Raw genomic sequence first — 24,211 nt, forward strand, 5'->3', positions numbered from 1 at the left:
TGAACAAGTCAAAGTCCGCCCTCCAGAAGTCCAAGGTGGAGGTTTCACTAACCCCCCTCCTTACATCACTACAAATTGAAAACTTGACCATTTCATGATCACTAAACCCAAGACAACCTCCGACCACCACATCTCCCACTAGTCCTTCTCTGTTTGCGAGCAGTAGGTCTAGCAAGGCACCTCCCCTGGTAGGCTCACCTACCAGTTGTGTCAGGAAGTTCTCTTCCACGCACTCGAGGAACCCCCTAGCCTGCCTGCTCTCTGCTGTGTTATATTTCCAGCAGATACCTGGCACGTTGAAGTCCCCGACCAGAACAAGAGCTGGCGATTGCGGGACATCAGCCAGCCGCTTATAGAATACCTCATCCGTCTCCTCATCCTGGTTGGGTGGTCTATAGCATACTCCCAGCACAAGATCTCCCTTATTTGCCTTCCCCTTCATCCTTACCCATAAACACTCGACTTTATCATCACTGGAATCTAGCTCTATACAATCAAAACATTCCCGGGTGTACAGAGCCACACCCCCGCCTCTCCTTCCTTGCCAATCCCTTCTGAAGAGCTTATAGCCATTCATTGCAGCATTCCAGTCGTGACAGTCATCCCACCACGTTTCCGTGATGGCGACTACATCAGAGCTGTCCTGCTGCACAATGGCTTAGCTCATCCCGTTTGTTGCCCATGCTGCGTGCATTCGTGTAGATGCACTTCCGTTGGACTACCAGTTTCACCCCCATCCTTGGCCCTTTATCCCTAGGCTCATTACTAGTGGGCCTGGTATTATCCCCTTCCCCCTTCGATACGAGTTTAAAGCCCTGTCCATGAGCCTTGCTAACTCTTGGCCTAGTCCCCTTTGCCCCTTTTGGGATAGGGTTTTCCCATTCTTAGCGAGCAAGCCCGGTGTCCTGTAGATTAAACTATGATCACTGAACCCAAAACCTTACTCGTCGCACCAGTTTTGGAGCCAGGTGTTGATCTGTCTGATTTTCTTGTTTACACATTCATCAGTCCCCAAAACTGGAAGGGCAGAGGAGAACGCAATTTGTACTCCTGAACCCTTGACAAGCCATCCCAAGGCCCTGAAATCTTTCTTTATTGCCCTCAGACAAGATAAATGCCTTGTCTGGGTGGCCACGTGCCCCCTAATGCAGCCCTGTGTGCAGCTAGTCCAGTTCACGGTCCGCATGTACCACTGGCTAAAGTTGCATCCCTCGTAATGCCCAGGCCCTTCTCCTCGGGGTCAGTCCTTGGCCAGTCAGGCCGCAGCATGCCCTCATCTCTGGGGTGATCCTGCCCCCAGGAAAGGTCTGACCACTTCTCCTTGTAAAACTGTGTGAGTTTTCCATTTGCTGAGTCCCAGAGTTTATCAGGGTCCCCCAGGAATGAAGCTCCATTGGGCCAGTCGTTCATGTGTGCCTGCAGATGGCTCTCCCTGACATGTGCTGCCTCTGACAAGATAACAGCATGAGGAATCGCAGGACACTACAGATAATCAAAGGAAGCACTTGATCAATGCCATTGTTCACCAAGGTACACATTCCCATGGTGAGAAGCTCGGAAACATGAAATGAAAGTACAAAGGAAGCCAAACTAGGACCATGGAGGAAAGAGGAAATAGAGATGGTCTATTTGCCCATGGGAGGGTACAAGGATGGTCAAAGGGAGGAACCTGTGAGTGGGAAAAGAGGGAAAAAGAAATGGTGAAGCAATGGAAAAGATCAGGGCTGTTTGTGGGGACCTGCCAAGCAGCCCTGCATCTGAGCAACTATGCCCAGAGTGGGAGAAGAAAGTCTGACCAGACTTTCTGATTGACTTCCGAGGTCACCAGGAACCTGACTGATTTCCCTCCCCTCATGAAGGAAAGATCCATGGTGGAGTGAAATGCAGAATCGTTCATGCTGGAAGGAAGCAGAGGAGATCTCTAGGCCACCCTCCTGCTCACAGCAGGGTCAGCTATGGGGTCAGACCAGGTTGCTCAGGGCTTCCTTCATTTTGGGCTTGAAAAGCTCTGGGCTTGCAAAGCTCCAAGGATGGAGATGACACAAGCCCTCTGGGAACTCTCCTCCAGTGTTTGCCTGTCTTGGCAGGGAGGATGTTTTGCTCATTTGTGTCAGCTGATGCCATTGGCCCTCATCCTCCCATCACACACAACAGTGAAGAGCCCGTCTGCATTTTCTTGATGCTAGCCAAGAAGGTGTGGAAAGGCTGATATTAGGTCTCCCCAAAGCCTTCTCTTCTCCAGGCTTTGCACCTTCGCAGCAAAGGCGGCCAATGGCTTTCTGGGCTGCACTAGGAAGAGCACTGCCAGCAGGTCGGTGGAGGTGATCCTTCCTCTCTACTCAGCCCTGCTACAATTTGTCTTGCCCATTTCCCTCGGTGTTTGCTACCCGACTACCTTCACTTAGAGGTGGTGGTAGGGCTTCAGGTTAGTGGCTGTAAATAGGGTAAAGGCCTCTCATGAATGTTTTCACAGTCAGTGTCACAGAAGTCTAAACATCCTCTGAACAGACCTTACCTCTTCAAACCTTCCAACCCCTACTGTTCTGCGATGCTGATTCTTTGATTCCATTGTCATTGCCCAGAGGGGCTACCACAGATGTAGACTGCTCCAGGGCAGGTATTTATATTTAGGCCGATCAATGATGTTGTTGCTTTAATGTTTTTTTGTTGTGGTATATGCTGCTGTTGTTAGGGAAATCACACAAACACTTGAAGGACAACGGAAGGGCTACCACCTTAGTGGCCCTCCAGTGAGCTGGCTCCTGTTTGCCATTGGCTCACTGTCACTGGGCAGGGTGTGGTGTAAAAGGTGCTGAGCAGAGCAGGACAATCACTTCTCCTGGCTGTGCTCCTGCTCATACAGCCTCAGATGCTGTTGGCCGCCTTTGCTGCTGGCTCTTGTTTGGCCTGATAAAACTCAAGGAGCCACAGGGCCATTTCCACAGAGCTGCTGCCCAGCCACGCAAAGTGATCCAAAATGGATCAGAGCAGCCCTGCTCTGACATCAGCCTGGTCTCTCAACATCCTTGGATTCATCCTGTCTGGTCCAATGGACTACCAAAGGTTGACCTTACCCATGTAGCCCCTGACTTGATCTGCATCCACTGCTGGATTTCGCATGGGGTCCTGCCTATTAAGCACACAGACCTGGGAGACCTTGCTGGTGAAGACGCAGGCCAAGAGTACCTCGTACCTGTCTACACCTACTCTCTGCAAATTCAGCCATGACCACACATTATCTTTGTTTATTCTTTAGCTGTTCCTGAAGGAGTAACTGCTCATTGTTGTGCCCTTCAAATCCCTTGCAAGTGTCAAGTCTACGGGAGCTTTGGTTTTCCAAAACCAACCATATTCCTCAATTCCTCCTTTGTTTTCATCCTTGCAGCCACCTCTTCATGCTTCCTTTTTTCTGTGGGGCTTCCCCATGAGTGTCTGGTTTCCCCCAGCTCTTCTTCTGGTAGCTCTGCTTGTTGTCCTGACTATGGGTATGACCGCACTCTCGTACTTGAAAGACGCTGTCCTTGCAGACCACTGTACTGCAGACCCTCTGCTGCCCTTCTGTGCTGCTCACATGGGCTCCCCCCAAAAAAGTCAGAAGACTAGGCCAAAGTCTGCTCCTCTGAGGTCTGTCATCTGCATTCTTTTATTCTCCTTCTCCTTGGGAGGTGAGACCCCACTATTTCATGGTCGCGACAGCCAAGGCTGGCACTGGTTTTCATAAAACTTGTGGATACCAGTGCTGATGGAGTGAAAGACGGAGCTACAGACTGCAGTGGAGAAAACTCGGACTTGAACACGGCTGCTGTAGTCCCAGGTGGCTGAAGAGAGAAATGTGGGTTGGGACAAGGACTGCCCATAGAGTGTCTGACATTTGGGGTCTTTACTTGTCTGTATTTTCAGCCTCCATTGGAGATGTCGGCTTTCAATACCATTTGGAGATTGCCGCTATCACTTAATGTGTAAGAAAAGAAATGAAGAAAACTGGAGCAAAAGGAAAAACCTTTCTTATTGTTTTCTATTACTGCAATATTTTAACTTCTGAAATTTCTCTGATTAACCAGAAAACAACTAAAGAGTTAAGAAAATCATGCCTACAGGCTTGGCTTGTGGGTGAGTTTTGCATGTTAATGAGCCCTCTGGTGCCAAGTTCCTGAACTGCAGATCCTGAAAGCCCAAGCCTCTGGAGAAGTAGAAGTCAGCAGCAAATCTCCAAGTTTCTGAGGGTGCTACTGGGCCCCAGCGAGGCTAATCAGTGGAGAGAGACCATGGAGGGAATGACCGGGAAAGGGAACCTCGCTGGGAAGGGAACCTGTGGCTGGTGACGCAGGAAGTCAGGGGCATTGGTTACAGGTTGAAAATCAAATCTGGAGGTTCTTGTGAAAGCCCCTGATGTGTTCCATCAAGCAGGATGTTCAAGCGCTGACGGCCATCCCCTAGCAATGGGGATCCTTTCCCTCATGGGATGCTCAGGGCTGCTCCTGGGGGCAGGGAGGTGTGGGGGTGTGCGATGCCGAGTGCAGGACAGCGGTAGGAGTCCTCCTAGGCTCTAGGCAGTGAGTGGGTGGGTGAAGAGGCAAGAAAGCCCTGGAGCTGTAGTGACCTGGTGTCTTCTCAGGCACCTCAATTGAAGATAAGTTAGCCACAGTAAAATACACAAGGATCTGGGCAATCCCAGCCCCCACAAAGGGCCCCCCAAAGCCCCCCCTCCCCCGAAAGGAGAGTGGGATCCCACCAGAGGCTGCCCTACACTGTCCTGTGCCGGTGACTACTTCCCTGTACCCTTGAACTCCTTTGCAAGTGTTCTAGCTCTGTGTGAGCTCTGGCTTTCCTAAATCCAACTCTATTTCTGAATTCCTCCCTTTTTTTGGTGTTGTGTTGTGTTGGTTTTGGTTTTTTTAAATCCTTGCATCCACGTCTTGCATGTTTCCTTTCTTCTATGGAGCTTCCCCATGACTTTCCTGTTTCCCCAAGCTTCTCTCCTGATAGCTCTGCCTGTTGCCCTGATGATGGTTCTGCACACTCTCATACTTGAAGAACTGCTGTACCAGGCTCTGCTGCCCTTCTGTGCTGCTCACACGGGCTCCCCCCTAAAAAGTCGCAAGACTAGGCCAAAGTCTGATCCTGTGAGGTCTGGCACCTGGCAGGAGAATAAACTTTCTCCTTCCCTTTGGGAGGTGACCTAACAAGGTCATGATCACAAGAGCTAGGGCTGGTTGCTGATGGTTTTCACATCCATGTCCAGCTCTTAGAATGATAGAATCATAGAATCTGTTAGGTTAGAAGGGACCTTGAAAGGTTATCCAGTCCAACCCCCTTGCAGTAAGCAGGGATATCTTCAACCAGAGCAGGTTGCTTAGAGCCTCATCAAGCCTAGGCCTTGAATGTCTCCAGGGATGGGGCCTCCACCCCCTCTCTGGGCAATCTGTGCCACTGTCTCACCACCCTCAGTGGAAAGAACTTCTTCCTAATGTCTAATCTAAACCTGCCCTGCTCTAGTTTAAACCATTGCCCCTCATCCTATCGCTACATGCCCTTGCAAACAGCCCCTCCCCAGCTTTCTGATAGGCCCCCTTCAGGTTCTGGAAAGCCGCTATAAGGTCTCCCTGGAGCCTTCTCTTCTCAAGGCTGAACAACCCCAACTCTCTCAGGCTCTCTTCGTAGGAGAGGTGCTCCAGCCCTCGGATCATCTTCGTGGCCTTTCTCTGGACCCGCTCCAACAAGTCCATGTCCCTCTTGTGCTGGGGGCTACACAGCTGGACACAATACTCCAGGTGGGGTCTCATGAGAGTAGAGTAGAGGGGGAGAATCCCCTCTCTGGGTCTGCTGGCCACGGTTCTTTCGATGCAGCCCAGGATGCGATTGGCCTTCTGGGCTGCAAGCACACATTGTTAGCTCATGTCCAGCTTTTCATCCACCAGGACCCCCAAGTCCTTTTCCACAGGGCTGCTCTCTATGACATCATCCCCCAGCCTGTATTGATAACGAGGGTTGTCCTGACCCAAGTGCAGGACTTTGCACTTGGCCTTGTTGAACTTCGTAAGTTTGCTCAGGCCCACCTCTCTAGCTCGCCAGGTCCCTCTGGATGATATCCTGTCCCTCTGGCATGCCAACCGCACCACTCAGCTTGGTGTCATCAGCAAACCTGCTGGGGGTGCATTTGATCCCACTGTCTATGCCATTGATGAAGATGTTGAACAGCACCGGTCCCAGTACGGATCTCTGAGGGACACTGCTTACCACCCCCCTCCATCTGGACATCGAGCCATTGACCACTCTACCCTCTGGATGCGACCATCCAGCCAGTTCCTTATCCACCGAACAGTCCACCCATCAAATCCATATCTCTCCAACTTAGAGAGAAGGATGTTGTGTGGGACCGTGTCAAAGGCCTTGCAGAAGTCCAGAGAGATGATATCCATAGCTCCCCCCTTGTCCACTCATGCAGTCACGCCGTTGTAGAAAGCCACTAGGTTGGTCAGGCAGGACATGAGCCTGGTGAAGCCATACTGGCTGTCTCAAATCAGCTCCATGTCTTCCATGTGCCTTAGCATAGCTTCTAGGAGGATCTGTTCCATGATCTTCCCAGACTTTTCATTCTGAAGTCTGAGTCAGGCTCACGTCCATGGTACAAGACACAAAGACAAGAGGCAATGGGATGACAAACAAGAGGGTCAGGGTAGATACAGGGAGAAACTTTTCCAGCATAAGGATAGTCAAGTGCTGGAAGCTGTTTCCCAGGGAGCGTGCACTGGATCTCTTCTAGAAAGTGACCAAGATGTGTTTGGAGAAAGCCCTCAGTAATCTCATCTGGCCCTGCAGGAGGCTGCTCGAGACACCTCCCGAGGACCCTTCTAGCCTAAATATGACTGTCCTTCCTTCCCCTTCATTTCTTCAAATTAGGGAAGGCTCTTAGGTTGTCTCTGACCCCAGAAGGAATTCACATCAGGTGCCAGGGTGCTTCAGAGGTGCCCCCAAACAGCCCTGACCTTTTCATTCCTTGAAACGACAATTGCTTCTCTTTTTATATCCAACTACCCTCCAAAATGAACGGTTTCCCTGTCCATCCATTCCCCCTTGGCCACGCTTTTCATTTTGTTACAACCTTGGGGTATATCTGAGATGGCTGGTGTGCTGATTTTCAAACTTGGGTGGCAAATCCATAAAGCAAATCATTCTCTTTCATGACCTGTAGCATCCTGCAATTCCCCATATGCTTATCTGGTTTGAGGCACTGTCCATCAAACCTTAAATGCTGATGATTTGGCCTTTCAGTCCAGAGGGACCTTGACGCACTTGGGGACTTGGCCAAACGAAACCTCCTGAAGTGAAGTTTCATAAGGCAAAGGGGGCAAGGTGTGCACTGGGGGCAGAACAAAGCCCGTGCACTGGGACAGGCTGTGACCCGACTGGCTGAGGAGTGTCCTGGGGAGAAGGGTGTGGGAGTTATGATGGATATGAGTCAGTGGGTTTCCTACTATGGAAGGAGGATGGAGAAACTGGAGAAAGTCCAGAGGAAGTCTGTCGGGATGGGGTTAGGGGCCTGAAGCACATGAGCTGTGTGGAGAGGCTGAGACAACTGGGCCTCTTCAGTCTGCTGAAGGGGAGGCACAGGGCAGTCTAAGAGCAGGTGCCATCTTCCTCGAGAGAGGAAGGTGGAGACAATCCACCTCCAGGATGTTTGGCAGAGACAACAGTGGCAAGCATCCTCCATGGAGATTATACTGAGCATTAGGAAACACGGACTAGGCGGACGTTGCCCTGCAGCAGGACACCCATCGACTCTCTGTTATCTCCATCTTTGGAGGTTTTCAGCTCCCCAGAATGTCACCCAACCTGACCTGGGGATTGACAACCCTACCTTTTGGTGAGAGGCTGGACCAGAGGCTTCCCCATCAACCCCTTTCCCAAAAACTCTTCCATGAGCCTGTGCCTTGCAGTGTTCCTTGGGAGAGGAGAGTCAGCTACAGGTGAGGGTTTCTTCAGCTCCTGGGACAATTCAGGGTGGCATTGTCTTGTGCTCTGTAGGTGTCTCATCCTACCTTTGATTATTTACATTTCCTGGCCAGTCTCCTTATCCATGCGGTGCTTTAGGCTGTGAAGAAGCTCAAAACCAACTCTTTGACTCGGTTACTTTCATTTGACGTGCTGAAACGCAGGGCAGACGAAGGCAGTTCAGAGCTTCTAGGATCTCTGCTGCACAGTTCGGACTCAGCAGACTGGAAATGCAGGTCACGGTGTTGTGTCAGTGTACTCCAGGGGTCAGGAGCAGTGGGTACCGGTCACACCACCACATGAAAAATTTGCCTTCCTTTGTGCCTTTCCAGAAATCTGGGATCTGTACCTTGGCCTGGACCAACTTCCCTATTCCCACCCTCCACCTCTTACTGGAACCAGGGAGAAAATACACAAAGCGGGCATGAATTCAGGGCAATTCTGTCTACGAGGTGTCATCTTTAAATGGTGACAAAGAGATAGCAGCGAGAGCAAAACCACTGTCCTGAGAACTTCGTGCCAGAGGCTAATTACTGAAAATTACAGCTACTTTGACAAGTAACAGTAAGTGTTGGGAAGGAAATAAAAGAGCTTTAGTGCATCATCATGAAGAATAAGAGTTGCCTTGCAGCAATGTCCTCTCTGTTGTTAGTGATAGTACCACGAATTCCAAAACATGCTTGAGAGTTTCTCTATTTTCCCTTGTCTCTGAAACTCAGCCTCTCAGACCTGGACAGGACTACTTCAAATCTCTGCAACCCAAATCTCTCCCGTTGTTTCTCACGCTTTTACCCCAAGACCTTTCTTCCCATCACTTCCGCACACTGTGGAGTCTCTTGTTTATCTGGTCCTCTCTCACACAGCCTTGCTGAAAAATTTTCTCTAAGTCGTGATCCCACTTGTATCACCTCATGTTATGTACAGCTCCAGCCCCCTTCTGCAGAGCTCTATGGACTGGGCAGGTTTCCTTTTTTTCCTGCTTATTCACCTTCACTCTCTGTTTTTGCTGTATTCATACAATTGTTGTCTGAAGCAACACATTTATCTCCTCACAACTTCACCTCTTTCCAGTTGCAGGCTGAGACATTTCCCTCAGCCATCATGAGATGTCAGGCATGACTCAGCTATGTCTTTAAAAAGTGGAGAAACTGAAAAATGAGATTTAGCTGCTCAAAGGGAAACTGCTAAACTCGTGGAAGGGGAATGAAAAACAAACCCCAAAAAACCCAGGGAAGCAGAAAAGAAGCCAAGTCAATCTGGGTTTACCTCAATGGCGCAGCAACAGAAAAGGCTTCTCCGCACCTCCACCTCTCTGCGTTCAAACCTGTGCCTGTGCCCCACGTTACCCCCATGTTAGACAAAGTTTGCCCCGAGAGGCTGAACTCACACTGTTTCTGTTGTCTGCATGATGGTTCACATCCAGAAGGGGCCTGGAGACAAAGCTTGTATTTGAGCTGCGTGCATGAGAAGGAAAAAAGGACGGGGTCACGTCACTACACTGCAAATCTCTGTATTTGTGCAGATTCATTTCACCCCAATGCCTAAAACCTGGTTGAGTGATTCTTACCCCAGCTGCCTTGGGTGGTTGTGTGGCCAATAGCACAAATAACCCCTTCCAGCGGGAAGTATCTCCTGCCCTTGTGTGAGGTTAATGCACTCCCTGATTTCTCTGAAGCCCTACATATAACCCAACAGCCTCCAGTCTCTCCTTTTGGGTTACCCAACAAATTCAGGATTAAGACAATAATATCATCTCCCACCAGGACCGAAAGACCAAAGTCAGAAAGGCTGTGAGGAATCAGTGCTATGGCTTGGAGTAGCCATGGCCAGGGCCAGGCGCTGCAGGGTGATTTCCTCCTCTCAAAGCTGTAGAATGGCAAATATGGAGAGAGGTCAGTAGAGCTACTCCAAGCGGTCACTGCATGAGAAATATGCCGTCCACAGCCTGGATATCTGGGTAACTCGGCTCTTGTCAGAGTCGATGGAGAAATAATGAGTATAGTCTATCAGAACTGAAAAATGGTTCATGTGACCCAAGGGTCTGACTTGGGTGACACACAGTAGTGCCTCCAGATGATGAGGAAGCAGAAGGCAGCTGCTCAGTCCCTGAGGGTGATATCAGTGTGCTAGTCTGTCCATCCCAGTTGTGCTCCCACGATGTTCAAATTTGTGTTGTTTTTTATTTCTGTTTTTGTTTTGATTGGATTTTTTTTTTCTGATGCTGTTACCATGAGATCCATTTTTAAAAAGGGTAGAAAGGAGGACCCTGCGAACTACGGCCCTGTCAGCCTCACCTCTGTGCCTGGCAAGATCATGGAACAGATCCTCCTAGAGGCTATGCTAAGGCACATGGAGGACAGCAAGGTGATTCGAGACAGCCAGCATGGCGTCACCAAGGGCAAGTCCTGCCTGACCAATCTAGTGGCCTTCTACAATGGAGTGACCACATCAGTCGACAGCGGAAGAGCTACAGATGTTGTATATCGGGGCTTCGTAGGGCCTTTGAAACGGTCCCCCACAACATCCTTCTCTCTAAATTGGAGAGATATGGATTGAATGGATGGACTGTTCAGTGGATGTGGAATTGGTTGGATGATGGCATCCAGAGGGTAGTGGTCAATGGCTCGACATTTGCAAGGGCATGTAGCAATAGGAAGAGGGACAATGGTTTTAAACTAGAGCAGGGCAGGTTTAGATTCAACATTAGGAAGAAGTTCTTTCCACTGAGGGTGGTGAGACACTGGTCCAGGTTGCCCAGAGAGGTGGTGGAGGCCCCATCCCTGGAGACATTCAAGGCCAGGCTGGATGAGGCTCTGAGCAACCTGATCTAGTTGAAGATGTCCCTGCTCACTGCAGGGGGCTTGGACTAGATAACCTGTCAAGGTCCTTTCCAACCCAATACATTCTATCATTCTATGAGTCTGTGATTCTATGAGTCCATACCCACCCATCACCCTCCTTGTGGCCCAGTCCCTGAGCAGAAAAAAGGGAGCTTCATTCATCAAATTTCTCTCACAGATTTCCTACCAATATTTTGAGGGGAGAAATGTTCCTCAGAGGAACTTCTATATTTAGAATGGTGCATTTTGCATCTCTACTTCTGCCGCTCTGTTTCTTCTTCTTCCTCTCTCTATTCTGTCTTCAAAGAGCTCTCCAAGGAGAGATCCATTGAACCCTAGAATGGTTCAGGTTGGAAGAGACCCCTGAACACCCTTGTACCGGGTCTGGCTGGGATGGAGTTAACTTTCCGCATAGCAGCCATACCCTGCTGTGCTTCCTACTCGTGCCTAGAATGGTGCTGATCCCGCACCAGTGTTTTGGCTATCGCTGAGCAGCGCTCGCACTGCATGAAGGCTGTCCCTCCAACCTCCTCTAAAGGTAGTACACTCGGGGTGGGCAAGTGGTTGGGATGGGCCATAGATGGGACAGCTTTACTGAATTGACCAAAGGGATATTCCATGCAATGTGGCAACATTCTCAGCCATAAAAGCTGAGAGAAAGGAACTGGGAGGACATTCGCTATTAACCCATTTGTCTTCCATAAAAACCGCTACATGTACTGAATCCTTGCCTCCCAGGAGGTGACTTGACATTGTCTGCTGATGGGAAATAGAGAAAAAATCTTCCTTGATTTGCCTTTTCTTCTGCATGTGGCCTTTGCTTTTAAGCTTTTTCTTTTTTTTTTAATGTTTTTTATTAGATGATTTTTCCCTCCTTCTACTTACTTTTATTTTGACCCATTAGTTTTTTCACCTTATTTTGTCCTGGTCTCTTGCTGAGAAGCACACAGGCTGTTCCTGGAGACACACCCAGCACTGTCAGGGCGCTGGCAGGGCTGCTCAGAGACACGAGTCCTTCCCTGGCACGGGCAGAGGCCCTGCAGCAGACTCCATGGCCTCCTGTTGCCACTCCCAGAGGCCGGCAGCACCTCAGCCCCGCGCTGTGTCTCCCTGCTCGGCACCTCTCTGAGATGCCCCACGGCGTGAGGAATGGACACAGGGACCTGGGGTCAAGGAAGCCCATCCCAGTGCTGCATTCAGGGGGTTTCCCAGGGGACGTTACTCTCCAAGTGAAGTGACCTCCAGACACTGTCTGTCCCACAGCCCTTAATGGAACCCCCAGGAACAGCGGATGGTGTTTGTTCTCACTCAGGTTAATCTCACCACACACACATTATGCTCAGGCCTGTGGTTGTTATTGCCCAGGTGTGTGACCATTGCACTGTGGCAGCTTCCCTGGGGTGTCCTGCACACACAGGACCTGACAAGAACCTGCTCTGCTGGTCCTTCATGCCTTTCCCAGGAGCCCTGGCTGGGCGAGGGAGCGGCTGCTTGTCCCCCCCTGCACACTTTACACAATTAAGTTCTACGCTGGTGGTGCCATTTGTGGGGAACTTTGCTGGGCATGTTCTTGACAGCAACATTGGGAGACGACCTTCCAAAGGTGTTTTTTCCTGAAGGCCTTCAGGCACTACCCTGAGGACATTCCCTGCTGTGATGGAGGTGCTGTTAGGGAGGCCAGCTCTGTCAGAGAACTGACCCGTCCCTGCCCCTGCCTGTGCTCACAGCGCTGCCACACCACAGCAGTAGGAGAGAGCTGCCAGAGCAATCAGGCCTTCCAACAGCGCAAGGGATCAGAATGGAGAATGTGGAAATGGGAAGAGAGCAGCTCTGAGAAGGCCAAGGCTGGTTCTCCCTCCTCTTCTTCCCTCTCCTCTGTCCTGTTCTTTCCCCTCAACCTCTGCACACAGGCATGCCCTGCAGCTCCAGAGAGGCCTTCAAAGGAAGGAAGGTTCTTTCTTTCTTTTTTTCAATACACAGAGAGCGCGGGGCCTCATTTACAGAGACTGTGGGACTCACAAAATTTGGAAAGATGCGTAATTAGAAACAGCACAAATAACAATATTTCTTTGTAGACAACATTATACAAAGCAAACAAAAAAATTATACAAAGCATAACAAAATAACCAAAACCCAAACCCAAACCAAAACCCAACGTTACAATGAGTTACATGATGAGAGATTTGCAGATGACAGTTTATTGCTTCTGAAAATCATCTGGTCATCAGTTTCCGCAATGCATCCTTGAGCTCCTGGTTCCTCATGCTGTAGATGAGGGGGTTCACTGCTGGAGGCACCACGGAGTACAGCACTGCCAGCACTAGGTCTAGAATGGGGGAGGAGATGGAGGGGGGCTTCAGGTAGGCAAACACGGCAGTGCTGACAAACAGGGAGACCACGGCCAGGTGAGGGAGGCACGTGGAAAAGGCTTTGTGCCGTCCCTGCTCAGAGGGGATCCTCAGCACGGCCCTGAAGATCTGCACATAGGACAGCACGATGAAAACAAAGCAAACAAAAGCAATCAAGGCACTAACGACTAGAAGTCCAACTTCCCTGAGGGAGTCTGAGTGTGAGGAGGAGAGCTTGAGGATCTGGGGGATTTCACAGAAGAACTGGTCCAGGGCATTGCCCTGGCAGAGGGGCAGGGAAAATGTATTGGCCGTGTGCAGGAGAGCATAGAGAAACCCACTGCCCCAGGCAGCTGCTGCCATGTGGACACAAGCTCTGCTGCCCAGGAGGGTCCCGTAGTGCAGGGGTTTGCAGATGGCAACGTAGCGGTCGTAGGACATGACGGTGAGAAGAAAATACTCAGCTGACATGAAAAAGAAAAAGAATAAGAGCTGGGCCACACATCCTGTGTAGGAGATGTCCCTGGTGCCCCACAGGGAATTAGCCATGGATTTGGGGACAGTGGTGGAGATGGAGCCCAGGTCAAGGAGGGCGAGGTTGAGGAGGAAGAAGTACATGGGGGTGTGGAGGTGGTGGTCACAGGCGATGGTGGTGATGATGAGGCCGTTGGCCAGGAGGGCAGCCAGGTAGATGCCCAGGAAGAGCCCGAAGTGCAAGAGCTGCAGCTCCCGTGTGTCTGCGAACGCCCGGAGGAGGAACTGGGTGATGGAGCTGCTGTTGGACATTTGCTATTTCTTGGCATGGGGGCTCTGTCCAAAGGAGGAAAAAAACGGGAAAAAATTAGGACAGACGCCTTATAGCAAAGGCAGTCTGCTTTTCAGAGATTATGTGGTTTTAATTTTCTACTATCACATCTGGCGATTGTTCTATTGAGGGGTAGAAATCCTCATGTTTATGACAGAAAACGTGGAGTCTTGAGACGGGACAGGACACAAGGCTCTGTTCTCTGTGGTTTAGTGCAAAGCCAGGAGAGCTGCAGTGTCCATCAGTCTTTTTTCTGTCTGCCCTGCGCTTCTGCTTGTGCTGCCTTCAAGATGACTTCACACACAAATTCCTCTTAAAAAACAAACCCAAACAAATAACTGAACTCATATGGGAACAGCGGAGCACTGTTTGAACGGACAAATATACAAATTCTTCTCTTTCCCAAACCAGAGTTAGAGCTGTGATGGAGAGAGCAGGACACAACCCCTCACAGAGACAATCAAAGGACTCTGCGAGGACAGTGCCGACCCCCAGGGAAAGGCTCAGCCCTCCCTAGGATCCCACAGGAGAGCTCTGCCTTTCTGGGGGCAGCTGGCAAGCCCAGCAGGACAGGCAAAGCAGAGAGTCTGGGGTCCAAGAAATGAGATGTTCTGAGGAGAGAGTCAGCTCATTGCCCACCAAAGAACACCCAGAAGACATCTCCAGTGAAGGACCAACAGAGAGATGCCTGAACGCCCCCTCCCCAGTGCGTGTTGGCAGTTTCCCCCAGCCCTTGCCCATGTCTCTGCTGCCTGGAGCTGCCCCTGCCAGGAGCTGCTGCTCTGTGCCCACGTCTCCTCCCTGTCCCTGCTCCCACAGCCCATCCCACCCGCTGGGGGCTCAGCTCTGCCCTGCAGACCCCTCCTGGCAGCAGGCACTGCCCAGGGCCATCTCCCTCTTTGTGGCTCCTCAGGAGGAGAGGAGAGAAAGCCTGATGCTGGAAGCAAAGGTGCTGCTGGTGCTGTGTGTAGGGAGAGGAGGGGCTGAAGGCACTTTGTGAGCTTTCTGGCAGATCTGCTGATCCCTCAGTGGACCAGTGACAGCTCCTTTCCCTCAGGAGACAGCTGAGAGCACAGACCCTGCAATGTCTTCATCTTCCAGGCAGCCCCTGCCTTGTCTTTCCTCTGGAAATGCTGCCTCTGCCAGTGCTCTGGGGGAGATCTGCAGCTGTGGGCAGCCCTGACCCACACAGCACACACTCGAAAAAGAGCCAAAGGACCCTGCCCTGAGGGGAGTCTCTCCTTTTCCCCACAGCTTCTCCCCACAGACGCTCGGGGGGGAACTCCTTGGGCAGGCTGAGAGCTGACCCTGGCAAGCAGCAGAGTCCCTGCCCCGGCACACAGAGCCCTGCGCTGCAGGGACCCTGCTCTCAAGGACAGCCCTGGGCACCCCTGCCTGCACACCCACCTGTCTTCAAAACCCTGCCACAGTCCCTCGCAGAAGGCAGCCCTCCTTCACTGTCGCTGCCATGGTGCAGCAGGGCATCCCTGCTCGGAAGCACGGCCTCCTTCTCCACACCAGAGAAGCCAGGAGAGAACGAGCTCAGATCTCTCCTCCCACTCCCAGCTGCCTTTATCCTCTCTGTGCCTGGCTCCTCTCGGGTGCCTGCAGGCAGTGCCCTCAGCCCTGCTGCCCTTTGCAGAGGAGCTGCTCCTGGGCAGAGCTGTCTCTCTGCAGCGCTGCCCGCTTGCCATCAGCTCCCTCCATGCCAGGAGCCCAGCCCAGCTCAGCAGCAGAGGACCAGCCCAAGGCAGCCCTTTCTCTGCCCCCTCGGGGCTCCCTCCAGGTGTCCCTGGGGCTCCAGGGGAACCTGCTGGGAAACAGGATGAAGTCACCACTGATGTTCCCTCCCTCAGCTGGGCAGAGACACTTCTTTCCTGCAGTTGCATTTCTCAATTAGACAGATATAAGTCCAAGAATACCTTTTTTCTTTCATTCTTTAATAGGACACTCAGACAGTGCTGGGGAAGAATCTGCTTTAACTGTTCTGAGAAAAGCGATTCAGCCAAGTCAATGGAGGGTCCTCATCCTGGGCTTGGAGGCCTCTGGGCTAAAAGAGGAGCATGCCACAAACCCAGGTGGAGGTGGGATTCCTCTTGTCTCACTTCAGATGTGCCCCAAATAGGCTCCTGTATGTGAGCTCCTTGTCTCAGCTCCCTTGCTAAGGAATGGAGATGGAGGGCAGGAGTCAGATGTGCTGACACAGACACCTGGGGACACATTTGGTGCCAGAGGTGACCAAGATGCATGCTGGTCACCGCAAGCTCTAATGCAACAGTTCATAGAGACAGGGCAGTATCTGGGGGCATCTTCTTGGAGGCTGGTCAGAAAATATTTCGGCCAGCTTCGATGAGAGGAGACGACCACACATAGGACAAGTGAACCTGTAACTCTTCCTTATGTCCAGGGCAGCCCATGGAGGGACTCAGCTGACCAAACGGAGTCATGTGGCACAGGGAAAGACAAGTCTCTCTCATTGTGGTAATTGTCTTATGTGCCTAACTTTATTCAGGGCAGCTGAATCTTACTTAATTGACACATTCAGGCCTGTGGTGCTGTGGGAGGTGCCAGGGCTCTCCAGCACAACTGCACGCAGCTGACATGGACAGCACAGGTCCTGTCCAGGAGCCCCGTCCCCATCCAGACTAGCTGTGGGACAGGCATCCCCCAGGGCATCTCAGAGAGAGACGCTGCCTTTGGGCCACTGACTGAATCCCACCACTGCAGTGACGCAGGGGCTGTCCCTTCTCTTTACGGTAGATGCCGGGCAGGGCATGAATACCAAGCACATCACACCAGGGTCTCCACACGTGTTCCTTCACTCTCACACTCTGCTGGTTCTTCTCTCCTCCAGAGTTTAACCATCCCCTTGATGATACAGTCATGGATCAGGCCAATGATTTTCACCGTGGACCTCAATCACAGGATTTCCACACTCAAGGACATTGTCAACATCATCTCTTCCTTCCTGAGATCAGCTTCCCCTCCAGCACAGGCCCTCAGGGCTGCAGAGACACAACAGACAGCAAAGCCCTCTCCTGCTCAGACTGACTGCTGAGCTCTGTTTCTCTCTGGCCTGTCGGAAAGCAGGGTTTGTTCTCTTTGAGAGAACCTCATTTCTTCTTCACACGACTATCTCCCATCCACTCCAGCATGTCTCTGCTCTGAAGCAAAGCCTTTGCACAACTGAGGTCTTGAGGTCTTGGAAGAAGGTTTTCCCACTGCAATTTTGCTCTCAGCCCAAATGTGCCAGAGCTGAGGTGCTGCAGCCCAGACATGCCCCTGATGCCCTCAGCCTGTGGCACAGAGAGGAGGAGCTGGAGCTGTGTGTGCAACCTCTTCCTTCCACTTGGAGGGAAGAACAGCTGAGGGGTGTTGGGACAGCTCACACACCTGGGCTGCTGTGATGGGTGGGCTCAGGAGATCAGGAAGCCAGTAAGGTCAGGAGGGGTTTGCCCTCAGTGTGAAGGAGCTGCTGAGATGTGTGGAGCTCCTCTATGGAATGAATGAGTTGGGTGAGCCCCTGTGGGTGAGTGTCAGAGGAGAGACTAATAAGGGTGACATTGTGGTAGGAGATAAAGAACCTATTGAAGTCCCCTTGTAGACTTTAATTGTCCTGGCTTTCAGTGGAGGGGGACCACAGCAGCATGCAAACAGTCCTGGATGTTTCTGGAAGGTCTTGGTCAAGGCACAGCTTGGGACACAACTCTTTATAGCACAGCTGCCAGTGTGGTCTACAATGGTGACACCCATCTGCAGCTGTTCCTCTCAAAGAAGGAAGAGCTGGACATGGATGTGAAAACCAGTGTCAGCCTTGTTTTTCATGACCATGAACTCGTGGGGTCTCACCTGGGAAATAGTGGCGTCTCCCCATGGGGAAGCTCCATAGGAAAAGGAAGCATATGAGAGGGCGATGAAGAATTAAAGGAGGAATTGACAAATAAGGGAGGTTTTAGAAAAGCCAGAGCTCCCCTGGACTTCAAGGGCACAAGGATGGGGAGTTACAGAACAGTTAATGAAGTTGAGGAACAGTTAAGGAAGTAAATGAAAATTATTGACCACCACAGAAGTGCGTCGCCAGTGTTGAGTAGAGAGGAAGGATCGCTTCCCGCGACCTGCTGGCATCACTCTCCCTAACGCACCCAGGAGGCTGTCGGCCTGCTTTGCTGCAAGGGCACACTGCTGGCTCTCGGTCAGCTGCTTGTCTATCAGAACACAAAGGTCCTTCTATGCCAAAGTGTTGAGAAGCTCTCAGTCACTCAGCCCCCAACCTGTACTGGTGCAGGGGACTATCTCTCCCTGGGTCCAGGGCTTGCTTTTCCCTTTGCTGAACTTCGTGAAGCTCTTCTCTGTCCAGTTTTGGGCATGCCAATAATTATCACAGTCTGCCTGAAGCAAAGGATGTGACATGGACATTTTCAACTAATGGAAATGTTGTTTTTTCATATGAAAACCAGTGCCAGCCTTGGCTGTTGTGACCATGAAATAGTGGGGTCTCACCTCCCAAGGAGAAGGAGAATAGAAGAATGCAGATGACAGACCTCAGAGGAGCAGACTTTGGCCTAGTCTTCTGACTTTTTTGGGGGGAGCCCACGTGAGCAGCACAGAAGGGCAGCAGAGGGTCTGCAGTACAGTGGTCTGCAAGGACAGCGTCTTTCAAGTACGAGAGTGCGGTCATACCCATAGTCAGGACAACAGGCAGAGCTGTTATAAGAAGAGCTGGGGGAAACAAGACACTCATGGGGAAGCCCCAGAGAAAAAAGGAAGCATGAAGAGGTGGATACAAGGATGAAAACAAAGGAGGAATTGAGGAATATGGTTGGTTTTAGAAAAGCCAAAGCTCCCGTAGAGTTGACACTTGCAAGGGATTTGAAGGGCACAACAATGAGCAGTTACTCCTTCAGGAACAGCTAAAGAATAAACAAAGGTAATGTGTGGTCATGGCTGACTTTGCAGAGAGTAGGTGTAGATAGGTACGAGGTACTCTTGGCCTGCGTCTTCACCAGCAAGGTCTCCCAGTTCCATGTGCCTAAGGGGCAGAACCCCACGCGAAATCCAGCAGTGGATGCAGATCAAGTCAGGGGCTACATGGGTAAGGTCAACCTTTGGTAGTCCATTGGACCAGACAGGATGAATCCAAGGATGTTGAGAGACCAGGCTGATGTCAGAGCAGGGCTGCTCTGATCCGTTTTGGATCATTTTGCGTGGCTGGGCAGCAGCTCTGTGGAAATGGCCCTGCGGCTCCTTGAGTTTTATCAGGCCAAACAAGAGCCAGCAGCAAAGGCGGCCAACAGCATCTGAGGCTGTATGAGCAGGAGCACAGCCAGGAGAAGTGATTGTCCTGCTCTGCTCAGCACCTTTTACACCACACCCTGCCCAGTGACAGTGAGCCAATGGCCAACAGGAGCCAGCTCACTGGAGGGCCACTAAGGTGGTAGCCCTTCCGTTGTCCTTCAAGTGTTTGTGTGATTTCCCTAACAACAGCAGCATATACCACAACAAAAAAACATTAAAGCAACAACATCATTGATCGGCCTAAATATAAATACCTGCCCTGGAGCAGTCTACATCTGTGGTAGCCCCTCTGGGCAATGACAGTGGAATCAAAGAATCAGCATCGCAGAACAGTAGGGGTTGGAAGGTTTGAAGAGGTAAGGTCTGTTCAGAGGATGTTTAGACTTCTGTGACACTGACTGTGAAAACATTCATGAGAGGCCTTTACCCTATTTACAACCACTAACCTGAAGCCCTACCACCACCTCTAAGTGAAGGTAGTCGGGTAGCAAACACCGAGGGAAATGGGCAAGACAAATTGGAGCAGGGCTGAGTAGAGAGGAAGGATCACCTCCACCGACCTGCTGGCAGTGCTCTTCCCAGTGCAGCCCAGAAAGCCATTGGCCACCTTGCTGCAGAGGTGCAAAGCCTGGAGAAGAGAAGGCTTTGGGGAGACCTAATATCAGCCTTTCCACATCTTCTTGGCTGTCACCATGACAAAGGCTCTTCACTGTTGTGTGTGATGGGAGGATGAGGGCCAATGGCATCAGCTGAAACAAATGAGCAAAACTTTCTCCCTGTCAAGACAGTCAAACACTGGAGAAGATTTCCCAGAGAGCTTGTGTCATCTCCATCCTTGGAGCTTTGCAAGCCCAAAATGAAGGAAGCCCTGAGCAACCTGGTCTGACCCCGTAGCTGACCCTGCTGTGGGCAGGAGGGTGGTCTAGAGATCTCCTCAGCTTCCTTCCAGCATGAATGATTCTGCGTTTCAATCCACCATCTTTCCTTCATGAGGGGAGGGAAATCAGTCAGGTTCCTGGTGACCGTGGAAGTCAACCAGAAAGTCTGGTCAGACGATCAGGGACTTTCTTCTCCCACTCCAGGCATGGTTGCTCAGATGCAGGGCTGCTTGGCAGGTCCCCACAAACAGCCCTGATCCTTTCCATTGTTTCACTGTTTCTTTTTCCCTCTTTTCCCACTCAAAAGTTTTTCCCCTTGACCATCCCTGTACCCTCCCATGCAAATAGCCCACCTCTATTTACCCTTTCCTCCATGGTCCTAGTTTGGCTTCCTTTGTACTTTCATTTCATGTTTCCGAGCTTCTCACCATGGGAATGTGTACCTTGGTGAACAATGGCATTGATCAAGTGCCTCCTTTGATTATCTGTAGTGTCCTGCGATTCCTCATGCTGTTATCTTGTCAGAGGCAGCACATGTCAGGGAGAGCCATCTGCAGGCACACATGAACGACTGGCCCAATGGAGCTTCATTCCTGGGGGACCCTGATAAACTCTGGGATTCAGCAAATGGAAAACTCACACAGTTTTACAAGGAGAAGTGGCCAGGCCTTTCCTGGGGGCAGGATTACCCCAGAGATGAGGGCGTGCTGTGGCCTGACTGGCCAAGGACTGACCCCGAGGAGAAGGGCCTGGGCATTACGAGGGATGCAACTTTAGCCAGTGGTACATGCGGACCGTGAACTGGACTAGCTGCACACAGGGCTGCATTAGGGGGCACACGGCCACCCAGACAAGGCACTTATCATCCCCCTTGGCCCAGCACTGTTGTGGACACATCTGGTCTAGTGTGTCTGTGTGTGGGGCTCTCTGTTCTGAAGGAAGGAGGAGGAAGTGGAGAAGCTCCAAAGGACATTGGCCAGGATGGCGTTTGAGGCCTTTGTGGAGAAGCTGAGGGAGCTGGGCTTCTGTACCTTTTGAAGTGGAGGCCCAGGGCTCTCTAGCAGTAGCCTGCACCTGCTTGAAGGGTGGCTTCAGAGATCATGGAGCTTTTCTTGGTAGTAGGAAGAGAAGGAAACCTCAAGAATCTGCAGCTTGGAAGGTTTGGACTGCATGTGAGGAAAAAGAAATCTCACCCAAAGGGTTGCACTGTGGTGCAAGAGGTCACCCAGAGGGAGTCTTGATCAGCCCATGGCTTTGTGTTTCAAGGAACAGCCGGTGAGAGTGGAGAGACATCAGAAAAGATATGGAAATGCCGGGGCGAGAGCGATGTGGGAAAGCACGACGGGTGCCTGCAGCCTACAAGGAAAGAGGCACAGGCATGGCACAGTGATGGTCAGCCTGCAGCGGAGATGGTGTAGGGCTCTGGCAAGGGTAAAAAGCCCAACAGCACCAAGGTCTTTGTCCCCTTGTCTATGGCACTTGCCTCTGCCACCAAGGCCTACCAGAAGAAACTTTATTTTGAGGCTCTTGACATGGTTTCTGCTTCACGGTTGCATGGGGAAGCCGGGAGGTGTTGCACAGTCTCCCTACCCTTGGCCTTGCTCACCCTCACACCCCACTGCCCCCAGGAAGAGCCCTGAGCCACACCTGAGGGGCAGGATCTGCCTTCCCAGGGCCTGAGGGTCAGGTTTGGCCCTTCTGCTTCATCAAACAAAGCAACAGCTTTACAGCCACCTGCACTGTGCCTTTGCCTTCCTGCAATCACAGCCTCCAGCTATCTCCTCTAACGAGTCCATGGGGAGACTTTGTCAGTAGTGGCCCTCAGTGGGGCCCATTAATGCTTCCAGGTACTTTGAGTTTTTCTTCTGACTCCTTGAGCAGTGTTTTCAATCTTCTCTCAGTATCTGAGGTTCATGGACTCAGAGCTAAATACGCCACGGGGCTCATTAAAGTACAGAAAGCCCTAAAGACCTATTTCTCTTCCTTCAATTTCCTTCAAGTCTTCAAGACATCTACAGTGAATTGGAGTTCTTTCATAGTGTAGTTAAGAAGGAAGATTTCAATCAGAACCTAATAAATTATTTCAAAGAGAACCTAATATTTCTTATTAGTATTATTTTAAAGGGTTTTTTTTTAATTTACCTTTCAGTTTACAGAAGAGGTGACAGAAGTTTTCTGCAATTGATATTGATCCAGAGGGTCTCCTCAGGAGGTCTGGATGTTTAGGAAAAGCAGTCCCTTGAGGTGACATTGTATGGACATCCTTGCTCCTCACCCCCACAACCCCACCATCTCTGTCATTGGCCAACTGGGATTTACATCAGTTTCCTTCCATCAGACTTCTCCACTGATCTCTGCAGCTGGATGTTACAGCTCCATTGCACCAGGTCCTACCCGATCTCCTTGGAGACCTGGCTGCGCCCAGGCACAGAAGGATTTTTCCCCTTTGCGAGCAAAGCAAAGTAAAGAATAATCATGTTTGAGAAACACTAAAACACCCTCTGCAGCCATATGCTAAGTACAAGCTGCCTCTAATGAGGTTGCTTTTCTACAAGGGATAATCTTATGAGAAATAGGTACAAACAGATAGGTATAAAGACTTAGTTCTTCTGAAAACTCTTTCTTAGGGGAACCTGCAAATTTGCAGACAGCTTAGAGCAAAGCAGCTTCTCCTCAGGCCCTGCATCATCAAACCTGCAGCTAGCGTATGCGATAGTGAGTGAAGAAATAGAGGATAAGCGGGTGAAGCGTATCCAGGGGAAGAAGGCCTTATTGTGGCTTGGCACACAGGTTGTCCTCAGGGTGGTGCATGTAATGTAGGCATAAACCACAGTAGTCAGGGTGAATGAGCTCAACAACACAGCAGAGGAGAGAGCAACGCTCCTGTTCCATAGTAGCCAGTGCCCACGCAGGCTGCTCTCAGCCAAGGATGATGCCGCAGAAGAAGGAGTCACTACTTTGGGCACAGAGGGTCTAATGGCATACGAGATGGTGGGGCTGAGCACAAGTAGAGTTATCATTCCCCAGCAGCTAAAGATGAGGATGGAGCACAACCAGGAGTTCATAAGGACAGCGCAGTATGAGGGGTTACAAATGACCCTGCAGCAAATGAAACGCATCACAATACAAAGGTTAAACTCATCTGTGCCCAGGAAGTCAGAGCAGAAGGTCTAGGACTTGTAAGCAGCCCCAGAAGCACCTTAACCTCCAACATGGGACTGCCAAACACGTTAGGGGTGATGACCAAAGTGAACCAACTATCCAAGAAGGACAAGGTGCTGAGGATGGGATATGTGGGGGCGTTATTGGTGGTGGAGCCAAATGATGGCAATGGTGACTGCATTCCCCATGACAGTGAGCAGATCAACCACCAGCAGCAGCGTGAAAAGGAGGATTTTCAACGCTTGAATGACTGAGATGGTCTTTAGGAGAGATATAGTAGAACTGTGAGGATCCATTTTGGTACCCGGTCCGTTGAAGGTGTGACAAGAGCAACTAATATCATGCTTGGGGAAATTCATCTTGTTACATTTGTCAGCCTTCCTTCCCTTTTGTCAGGCTTCCTCTTCCTTCTTGAAATGGGAGACCAGAATTGTGCTCTGTAGGGATTCTGCTTTTCTCTGTGTCTTCACCCAATGACATGAAAAGTACTGATCCAACCCACTTCTCTTCAGAAAAAGAAAATGCCTCTCCTGCCTGGCTGGTTTGCATGGGTATTCTGGACTGCCAGCTGGGAACTGATATTTCTGGCAAAAGCTGTGTGAATGATGTTCCATTTCTAACGGGATGTAGCTGGGCATCAAGCCTGTGCCAGTGTGCAACCAGAGCACTTAGGTCATTAATCCCCTGGCTGGTCCAGGCACTCTCCCATCTCATCATGCACATCCATGAGAGGAGAGACTGGTCTGAGGCAGTGGATTGACTTGAAACCAAGGGATTGAGCTCAGTCAACCCCCTTCAAAATTAACCACCTCCAAGATTAGCCAAAATGAGTCACCTTCAAAATTAACTGGTGGACTTGGCAGTGTTAGGTTAAGAGTTGGACTTGACGAT

General features: G+C 50.9%; 1 protein-coding gene across 1 annotated transcript; it reads right to left on the reverse strand.

Moving 5' to 3' along the window:
* Positions 1 to 13,045: 13,045 nt before the first annotated feature.
* Positions 13,046 to 13,966, reverse strand: LOC141737377 (olfactory receptor 14J1-like). Its single transcript, XM_074572065.1, has one exon. The coding sequence runs from the start codon at positions 13,964 to 13,966 to the stop codon at positions 13,046 to 13,048; it is 921 nt and encodes a 306-aa protein (XP_074428166.1).
* Between the last annotated feature and the right edge of the window lie 10,245 nt (positions 13,967 to 24,211).

The sequence above is a fragment of the Larus michahellis genome, unplaced genomic scaffold, assembly GCF_964199755.1.
Source record: "Larus michahellis unplaced genomic scaffold, bLarMic1.1 SCAFFOLD_34, whole genome shotgun sequence".
In the NCBI taxonomy this organism is placed as follows: Eukaryota; Metazoa; Chordata; class Aves; order Charadriiformes; family Laridae; genus Larus; species Larus michahellis.

What these genes read in the sequence shown, in the direction of transcription:
- LOC141737377 (XM_074572065.1), bottom strand. Translation starts at nt 13,966, where the DNA reads ATGTCCAACAGCAGCTCCATCACCCAGTTCCTCCTCCGGGCGTTCGCA.